At 56.1% G+C, this 9,846-nt stretch overlaps 1 protein-coding gene across 7 annotated transcripts in view; it reads right to left on the bottom strand.

Moving 5' to 3' along the window:
• The window catches only part of ZMIZ1 (zinc finger MIZ-type containing 1), a 244,232-nt gene that overhangs the window by 97,703 nt on the left and 136,683 nt on the right, over positions 1–9,846 (bottom strand). For all 7 annotated transcript variants that reach the window (XM_037727408.1, XM_017496874.2, XM_017496866.2 and 4 more), the window contains one exon: positions 6,887–7,000. In XM_037727408.1, coding sequence (XP_037583336.1) covers positions 6,887–7,000 — 114 coding nt within the window. The remainder of the gene's footprint in view (positions 1–6,886; positions 7,001–9,846) is intronic.

The following is a 9,846-nucleotide window of genomic DNA, read 5'->3' as shown; positions in this document are numbered from 1 at the left end:
AAAAAAAAAAAAAAAAAAAAAAAAAAAAAGGCAGCGATTTAGAACAAGTTGCTTCCCATGGGGCATCAGGTCAAAGTTGCTCAATGGGCTACGGCTTCCTGGATGGGGCGGGTGTCCTAATGCTGCTCTGTGCCAAGCACCTGCGGCCCCTCAACCTTAGCTAGAAACTGAAGGACTCCCACACTCAGCCTGGGGTCTGCCTCTAGCGCCACGCCCCAGCAAACGGGGGGCTTCCATAACAGCAGCGGTGTGTCTGGAGCCTGAAGGTCTTACCCATCTCCTTATAAATCTCTGAAGTAGCTAGGGACTGGCAGGGTGAGAGGCGAGAGACTGGGAGAACCATCAGTCCCTGGGGGCAGTGTGGGATGGGGCGCTCCAGGGGCTCCTCGGATGGCTCTGCAAGCTCGTGCCCCTGTGGCTTCACTCTGTCCCCACCCATTCCCAGGTGTCCCCCAACTGCCAGGTCTGCTCCCTCACACCCGCCTTCCTCATTAACAGCAGCAAAATTAGCTTTCTTTATTAAGAAGGAAGGACCTTGGAAAAGGGAGTCGTTTAGAAAGCAGCTGGGGTGGCTACGGCTGAATGGAGAGCGCACCCAGACGTGGTAGGCTGGTGCTTCTGAGAAAGCGGGGACTCAGCCGACAAGCCCCCAGGAACCACCTGCTCCAGAGGCACCTGGAGGGCCCTCAGGCTTCCACGGGGTTTGGCCTTGCCCCTAGATCCAACGGGATTTTTCCCCACTGCCTGCTTTATATCTTAGGGATCTGTGAAAGGGGCTCTGGGGCTAAAAGGGGTGGGAACACCACTTATCTAGGCCAATTTAAAACACAACACTGGAGACTCAATGTCCCCTGCTGAATCAGGGAGGAGCCCATGGGTTTGCCTTCCCAGGACCACCAGTGACTCTTGAAATGGGGCTGTGGCCCTCCCTGCACCCCCCTGTGCAGGGATCATGTTTGAGCCAGGCTGGGAGGAAAAAGGCTGTTGTCAGGTTAGGATGTTTACTCAGCATCTCTGCTGCAAACAAAAGCCCCTGGCACAGAAGTCTTCCACACTCCCTAGGCCTCTTTCGCCTGGGCTCTGTTTACCCTCTGCACATCCCTGTCTCGGGCCACCCCAGAGTAGGGGCATCCTCACTGTACGTCTCACTGTCCACCCAGAAAAATCGAGGTCCCTAACTCTTTCTGGCCTGCTGACTATTTCAAGTCTGTAGGCAGACCCTCCTCGGAAGATTCTGAGCTGGAGGGGCCGCTGCAGCTCATACATGGACTCTGGTGCCCTCTCTCCTTGTAGGAGAATGTTAGGTGGATGCCTGTGAGCACAGAGCGTCCTGTTTAGACTGGTGCAGTAGTGAGGCTGCTGTCAGTGAGAAACTCTGATGCTGATGAGCGCTGCAGTGAAGATGCTGGCTCCCACCTATGTAAGTGCTTTGTATGCAACAAAGTGCAAATTCTTCTAGCAGCTCCACAAGGCAAGTATTATTATTCTTCTTACCTCTGATTTATAGATGAGAAAACAGAGGTTGAACAACAGCTTAAAGCTGGTCAGTGACAGAGCCAGGAATGTGATCCAGGCAGTCTAGCTGAAAAATCTGGTATCTTTCTGTACTGGGACTTCTTTCTCAGTCCACAAAGGGTTAACACCATAACTTCCAACCTGCACTGAGGACCCCTCAGGCCCTGGGTTCAGGAAAGGAAGGCCAAAGTCCCCATGTTTGGCTAATACTGGCTAATCCTGTTGCTCTAGTTAAAAAGATCAAAATACTAGCTAAAGTGTGCTAGAGGGGCCTGGTGCTGCATGGCGGCTGCAAGTCCCCTGTGCGCCAGCATTCAGAAGGGTCACTGGTACCAACAGCCTCCTTTCACTGATGAGGAAGTCAAGGCCCAGAGAGGGCAGGAGCTTGCTCAAGGCCACAGAGCACAGATGTGGCAACGTAAGCGGAACTGAATCCTCTGAGCCTGGACTGCCTCATGCATTGCTATCCCCTGGCTTCCTCTGGCCCAGCCTGAGGACCCCCAGAAAGTCCTGTGAGGCGGGATCTGACTGGCAGTGGTGGTTTCAGCTGTGCAGCTTGTTTTTCAGAGAGGCCTGCTCTCACCCCAGTGGGCATGGTGTTCTCTGTGAAGGTCCTATGGGGTGCAAAGACCCCTCCCCATAAAGGCCAGTGAGAATGGCTGGGGTGCTGCAGCCCTCTGGGGGCTGCCCAGGCCCTGCCACTCGACCCACGGTGGGCGGGGGGGGTGCGGGGGGCCACACTCCTGAGGCCACTCTGTCATCCTGGCTGCCTACACCTAGACCCCTGGAGCCAGGGGACCTCACAGGTCAGGGAGCCCAACCTCATGCCACAGAAAGGGAAACTAAAGTCCAGACACAAGACGGGCAACTTGGCCAGGTGTGGTGGCACACACCTGTAATCCCAGCACTCCAGGAGGCTGAGGCAGGACAGCTTGTATCCAGGAGTTCAAGACCAGCCTGGACAACACAGCAGGATCTCATCTGTACACAATTTTTGTTGTTGTTGTCCAGGCTGGAGTGCAGTGGTGTGATCTTGGCCAACTGCAACCTCCGCCTCCCAGGGTCTTGCAATGCTCCTACCTCAGCCACCCGAGTAGCTAGGATTACAGGTACGTGCCACCACACCTAGCTAATTTCCTTTTGTACTTTTAGTAGGGACAGGGTTTCACCATGTTGGCTAGGCTGGTCTTGAACTCCTGACCTCAGGTGTGCTTGGGATCACAGGGGCGAGCCACTGTGCCAGTCCCATTTGTATAATCAACCTTTTAGTCTGGTGTGATGGTGCAGGCCTGTGGTACCTAGCTACTTAGGAGGCCAAGGTGGGAGGATCACCTGAACTCAGGAGTTTGATACCATCCTGGCCAACACGGCAAGTCCCCATCTCTAAGAAAACAATTTTAAAACTCAGCCTGGCATGGTGGTAGGCGCCTTTAGTCCCAGTTACCTAGGAGGCTGAGGCAGGAGGATTGGGAAGTCAAGGCTATGGTGAGCTTCAATTTTGCCACTGCACTCCAGCCTGACCCACAGAGCAAGACACCATCTCTAAGATCAAACAAAAAAAAATTTTTTTTTGAGATGGAGTTTCGCTCTTCTTGACCAGACTGGAGTGCAATGGCGCGATCTTGGCTCACCACAACCTCCGCCTCCCACGTTCAAGAGATTCTCCCACCTCAGCCTTCTGAGTTGCTGGGATTACAGGCATGTGCTATTTAAAAAAATTTTTTTAAAAACAAAAAGAAGACGGGTGGCTTGCTCAAGGTCATGTGGTGAATTACATTAGTTCCACAAAGCAACTGAGTCGCCCTGAAAGGCATCCAGACTGCTGGCCGCAAAGCAGGAGGACAGGCTGTCTGGGGAACCGCTGGAGAAGGAGCCTTCGTTCCTGGCAGGAGGCGGGACCGAAAGTTCTTTCTGACCCCGACCTCCTCCGAAGCTGTGGGGCTTCCTCATTGGCGAGATGAGGGAGAGGCCTGCTGATGTGAAACCTGCTTCGCTCCAGGACTGCTCTCCCTCCCACCATCTCCTCTGTCTCCCTGTCTGCTGCTATTCCCTAAGCTCAGGGGAGGGAGAGGGTGCCCAGAGGGGCTGCTCTGCCTGGCTACTGGAGGAGGCAGGGCCTGCTTCTGAAGAGGAAGTGGTGACCCGGGCTTGCGTGGGCCCCTGGGGCGGGGCCTGGGGCTCCTGTGCCTCTGCATCCTGAAGTCCCAAGAGGTGAAGCGGAGGGGAGGGCAGGGCTAGGCTGGGGGAACTTTAATTGCGCCTGAGTCGCTTAGAAGGGAGTATGGCAGAAATGTGTCCATTTGCTGCTCGTGGCTAAGTGGTTTTTAATTTCTATTCTCAAAGTAAGCTGGATCCAGGAATCTGGAGTTTGCTTCCAGAGGTCACCCAGGGATTGCAGCAAGCTGCAGGGTTCAGGCTGACACCTGGATGGGGAGGGTGCGGTGCGTGTATCGGGGAGGGGCAGCTGCCTCGCCCCATCTAGGTCCCTTGGGATCTCTGACTTCCCACATCCCGTTCTTCTCCATGGGGCGGGGCTGGGCTGAGGATGCCTTGGGAAGGGGGCACTAACAGGGCCCAGAGGCTTCCAGGGAGCCTGTGGGACCTGCCTGGGACGGGGGTAAGCTGCTCCCCCTCACAGTGGCCTTGTTTGTAAAATGGGAGTGGTGGCTCCTTCCCTGCCCACCTCAAAGGGTCTTTATGAGGATCCAAAGAGACAGTGCCTCGGGAAAATGCCCTGAGCACTTCGGGTGTCGTCCATGACAATCCCCACTACCTTCTACCAAACTCCCTCACGCCATTGGCTCTACTGAGCTCTAAGGGGCAGCCAGACTCAGGTCACGGTAACCGTGACCTGGCTGCAGGGGTGGGGGTCATTCCACCAGATGCCTGCCTTACACAGGGGGCAGGGAGCAGAGGTCCAGGAGAGTGGGCACTGTCTACACAGCCTCCCCTGCCTGGGAAGCCATGGTCTCCTCTGTCCAGCCAGGTCCCATGGGACCTTCCCTGGGCTTCCTCTTCCAGGACGCCCTCCATGATCCCTCCATTCTGTCCTCCAAAGATGCTCCCCTTCAGAGCTCCTGCCGCCACACAAATCATGGCCCCTCACTCTCCTGCTAATAATCCTTCAAGGCTCCCCACTGCCCTCCAAATAATGCCCAGATTCTTCTGGCTTGGCCTGGAGGCCTGCATTAGCTGCTCTCTGCCTCCTTCCTCTGCCTCATCTCACACCCTTCTCCCTTCTCTGGGATCCAGCCGCCTGAGCTTTCTTTATGTTCATAAACAGTTCAAGCCTCTGGGCCTTTGCACCAGCAGTTCCCTCTGCCTGGAGCACCCTGCTTTCTCATTCCTCCCAAGGAGGTCATCTCCTCAGGAGACAGTTTCTGCCCTGTGCTCTTGCCCCCTCTCCCGGAGCTGTGGCATGTGACCCTGTTTGCGCCTTTGCAGGTTTAATGTCAGGCTCCTCCTGGCGAGCCAGACCCTTGAGAGTGGTCCCTCCAGGGCCCAGCACAGGGCCTGGCCCCCAACAGAAGCCCAGTGAATGTTCATTGAATGAACGCGGGGACAGGAGGGCCGAGGCGGGGCCAGTTCCTGGTCTAACCAGGCTAGCCAGGGCCACGGTCTGGTTCAGTCTTGAGTCCCCACACTCTAGACAGGGTCAGGCTCGGGGCAGTGTGCTAGAGACCGTGGCAGCCTGGCTGGCCACACATCCTCCACCCTCAGCTGGGGTGGAAGTGAGGGGGCTCTGGCAACATCTGTCCCTGCCCACAGGGCTTAGCCTGGAACCAGATCCCCACAAAGAGGATTAAGGGGGCTGGGGGAGGGAGAGGGGACCCATGGGCTGAAGGACGAGAAAGACTGGGCAGTGCAGGTGGCTGCCCGATTTGGCCCGATGGCCTGAGGGAGCCAGATGGTGCTAGCTTCTGACAAGCAGAGGAGCCCCAGGGGGGGTCTTGGCTGCATCCCTGTCTGGCATCCCTAATGGCCAAGGGCATCCCCTCTGGAGGCAGGCAGGCCTCGACTGGAATCCCAGGCCTGCCTCTAAGGCTGTGTGCCCTTGGGAAGTCAGTTACAAGTCGGTTTCCTCCTCTGTGGAACGGGGAGGGTTACAGGCCAGGCTCACTGAGGGACTTGGTGGGACACCATATTCCATGGGCGGCTCCTTGCCGGGCACAGAACAGATGCTTTGTCACAATGGCCATGTGACCTCTATTTCTTCCTCTCCAGGCCAAGGCCATGTGGGCCTTTGTCTCCTTGCAACTTTTCAGGAAGCCTGGTGCCCGAGGGCCATGCCCACTGTTCCCGCCTGGCTAGGCATCCTCCTGGTCCCTCCTCTCTCAGGCTTGGGATAGGCAAGCTCCCCTGCCATCTGTTTACCTACATTCCCTTCCAAGCAGACTCAAGGCCTTCTGAGCAGCTGCCCTCCCTGGTCACCAAAGTGTCCTCACACTTATGGACATAGGCCACATGGCTGGGGACATTCACAAGCTTCCGGTGACTTCCATGGTGCCCTGTGGGCTGGCAAACTCCTTAGCCTAGCCAATCACATCATAAACCCTGGGCCTGGCCTCTGTGCAGCTTGCAGCCTCAACCCTTCCGGTTCTTTGGATTCCATTGGGCCTCTGGCCCTTTGCAGATGCTGTTCCGAGTGCCCAGGGCACTCCTGCTGCCCTCCGCTGCTTGGTGGACTCCTACACCAAAGGAGGGTGGCTCCTTTCCTCAGTTTTCTGCACCTTACCCACCACCCAGGCAGTTCAGGATCCCCTTCTCTGTGCTGCCTTCACCGTGCACATGATTTTCTTCGTCACTTCTTTACACATCTGCCTCCTCCACTACGGAGGAAACCAGGCTTGGTGAAGCCTTATTCATCTTCCGTTCCCCTGGACTTGGCAGATCATACATGATCAATGAGAGATCAATCAATGCCGATTTGGCTAGATGGATGGATGTCAGAGGGGCTTAATCAATGCTTACCTGAATGGATGGATGACTACAAAAGAAGTTGCATACATGTTTGCTAAGTGAACGAATGAATGAATGACTGCATAAAAATGGCTGACAACCCTCTAAGAGTCTCTCTATTGTGCTTATGACAGAACAGTGACCCATAAAGTGAGCCTGTGTCTTTCCTACCAAGTGTGGGAACCCACACAATCCCTAGGGACTGTGCCTCCTCATCAGCTCCAGGTCCCCTGGGGGTATGCACTCGGGGGACACACCCAGTAGGGCCATGCCCCCAGCACCAGTGTCTTCCCAGCTGTCTCACTGGTGTCATCCCCCAGTGTGTGACAGCCTGTCCGACACCTGGACAGGCATGCTAGCCCTCGGCCGGCCTTCCTGGGCAGGCGTGTAGGCGGACGGGGTGCAGACTCACCGTCAGACAGCCCATCAGACTCTGTTCGAAGGGCCGCTGGAAGGCCCGTGGGTCTCCACACCAGTCCAGCAGCTCTGTGGCGGCATTGTGGAAGTTGGCAGGATTCTGTAAGTGCTGTGGGAAAGGAAAAGGAGGCGGCTGAGGCTCCAGGAATGAGGCCAGCATGGGCGGCGTGGGGGGATCTGGGGCAGGAAGACCCCAGCCTCACTGGGAAGGAGGTTCACGGAAAGGGGTAAAGGGGTAGTCGGGATCATTGAGTGTTCTCATGCTCACTTTCACCCCTGCACTGGACATGCCTGCCCCACCCCTCCCCCAGCCCCGGTGGATTAGTAGTCCCATTGCAAAGACAGGAAAACTGAGGTCTAGAGAAGGCTGATGACGTCAGACAGCACAGTGCTTTCCGGATGCTGGTGGGGGTGGGGGCAGGCAATCCCTGTAGGGGTCTGGGGGTTCTCCCACCCACCCTGAAGCCAGGACAGGCTGGCCCTGGAGATTCCTTCCTGACTACCCCCACCTCCCAGCCCCCACCACCAAAGCCCGGGTCTCGGCTCCCACCAGCTCCAGCTTTGGAGCCTGCTCTGCCATAGCCACATAAGGTGAGGGGTTGGGGGAGGCCACAGCCAGCTGGGAGGGTGAGGAGCACACGTGCCTAGACCATTGTCACACTAAGGTCTGCTGTGTGTGACTTACTGGGCCCTGCCTGTATCCACTCAGGGCTGCTGGCATGGTTGGGGAGGTCAGCCTGAGCTCAGGCCCCTGCCAGGCAAGAGTCTGAGTCAACGGAGATTAAATTCTGGTGCCAGGGTGCCGGGGTCTCCTGGTTCTGCTTCAGGCCCAGGCTGCAGGGCTGGTGGGGTGGGTAAGGTGCAAAGCGGAGGGGTGGTTCCCATGGCCCCCTTCGCTCTTAACCGTCTCCCCAGGCCCTCTGAGTTGGGCACTGAATCCAGGAGACAAATTATGTGGGTAGGAGCAAGGAGCAGATTCGAGGCAAAGGTGAGATTCTGGGATGGGGCTCTTTCCTCATTTGGCTGTAACTGGCACCTTCTGAGGTCCCGTTGCCTTGGTGCTGGGAGAGACAGCAGAACAGGAGCCACACAGGGCAGTCCCTCCATTCCACCTGCAGCGCGAGCCTGCCCCAGGGCCAGGGCAGGGAGGGCCTTAGGAGCTGCAGGGGGCCCAGAATCAGCAGGGGCGCTATGGGAGCCCATACTCCGCCTTCATGCCTATGAACCAGTGACCTAGCATGGTCCCCTCACCTCTTAGAGCCTTAGTAGCCCCATCTGTGAAATGGGGATGACAGAGCATGGCTTGGTGGCGGAGCTTTTATTTATTTCTTTTTTTTTTTTTTTTTTTGACGGAGTTTTTTTTTTTTTTTTTTTTTGAGACGGAGTTTCGCTCTTGTTACCCAGGCTGGAGTGCAATGGCGCGATCTCGGCTCACCGCAACCTCCGCCTCCTGGGTTCAGGCAATTCTCCTGCCTCAGCCTCCTGAGTAGCTGGGATTACAGGCGTGCGCCACCATGCTCAGCTGATTTTTTTGTATTTTTAGTAGAGACGGGGTTTCACCATGTTGACCAGGATGGTCTCGATCTCTTGACCTCGTGATCCACCCGCCTCGGCCTCCCAAAGTGCTGGGATTACAGGCGTGAGCCACCACGCCCGGCGAACTTTTATTTCTTTTGCTTAAGGTTCCATGACTGTTGCTACAATGTCATTCATGCAAGGCACGATTTTAAAAAATCGGTGGAGGAAAGTTAAATGAATGAGCATATCCTCCTTCCATGGAAGTAAAGAGAGAGAAAGAGGTGTAGGAAAGAAAAGGACAGGCAAGTCACAACAAAGCCCCCCGTCACAGGGCCACAGTGAGGCTTCAACAAGATGAGGCTTATATGGCCCTTGGCAAAGTGCCTGGCGCATGGGGTGCTCCCACATGGGGCAGCCCTTGGCCCTGACTCTGTCTCCCAAAGGCTCCCCTGGAAGCACAGCTGCACAAGGCCACTCTCAGACCCAGCTCCTTCTGCAGAGGTGACACTCCCTGCGTCTGACCTGTGCAAGACGGGAGGAACTTCAACATACAGAAATAAGCCCTTTGAAAGGGTGGTGGTGGGTCCTCACCTCTGCCTCCTGTGCCCGTTCTCTAAAGCATGCCCCTCAGAGGCCACAGCTGGTATCTCGGCTCCCTGTGGAAAGCCATGCCAATCGGCTGACTCCTGCCCACCAGCTGCCCTGCTAACTGAGTTGTTGCGTTTATTTCAGTGATGTCACACCCAATTAACAGGTCCGGAGCCACTGCATGCTGCCTCAGAGCTGCCTGCCTCCAGCTGGTCACAGCACCCTACTTTGGGGCTCTGGGTGCATGAGTGGCCTCTGAGGTCAGTCTCAGAAGCCCAGTCTGGTTCTGGCACCTGAGTGCTCAGCCTTCAGTGTCTCACCAGTCTTTGGGACCCTCTGCCCTCACCCCAGACAACTCGCGTGGCCTGTAGGCTGTGGGTACATCTCACTGCTGGAGAAAACATCAGGCATCCCATTTGCTGGCTTTTATCTTTTTTTTTTTTTTTTTTGACAGGGTCTCATTCTGTCACCCAGGCTGGAGTGCAGTGGTGCGATCATAGCTCACTGAAGCTTCAACCTCCTGGGCTCAAGTGATCCTCCCACTTCAGCCTCCCAAGTAACTTGGATTACTGGTGTGCACCACCATGCTTGGCTAATTTTGTTGTTCTTGATTTTTAATAGAGATGAGGTTTTGCTATGTTGCCCAGGCTGGCCTTAAAATTCTAAGCGCAAGCAGTCCTCCCACCACAGCCTCCCAAAGTGCTGGGAAGACCCTGCTGACACTGGTGGGAAGACCCTGCTGGCACTTTGGTGGTAAGACACCGCTGGCACTTCGGTGGGAAGACCCTGCTGGCACTTCGGTGGTAGAATACCGCTGGCACTTCGGTGGGAAGACACCGCTGGCACTTC

The sequence above is a fragment of the Cebus imitator genome, unplaced genomic scaffold (assembly GCF_001604975.1).
Source record: "Cebus imitator isolate Cc_AM_T3 unplaced genomic scaffold, Cebus_imitator-1.0 Scaffold11, whole genome shotgun sequence".
Lineage (NCBI taxonomy): Eukaryota > Metazoa > Chordata > Mammalia > Primates > Cebidae > Cebus > Cebus imitator.
This window is presented reverse-complemented; position numbering and strand designations above follow the sequence as displayed.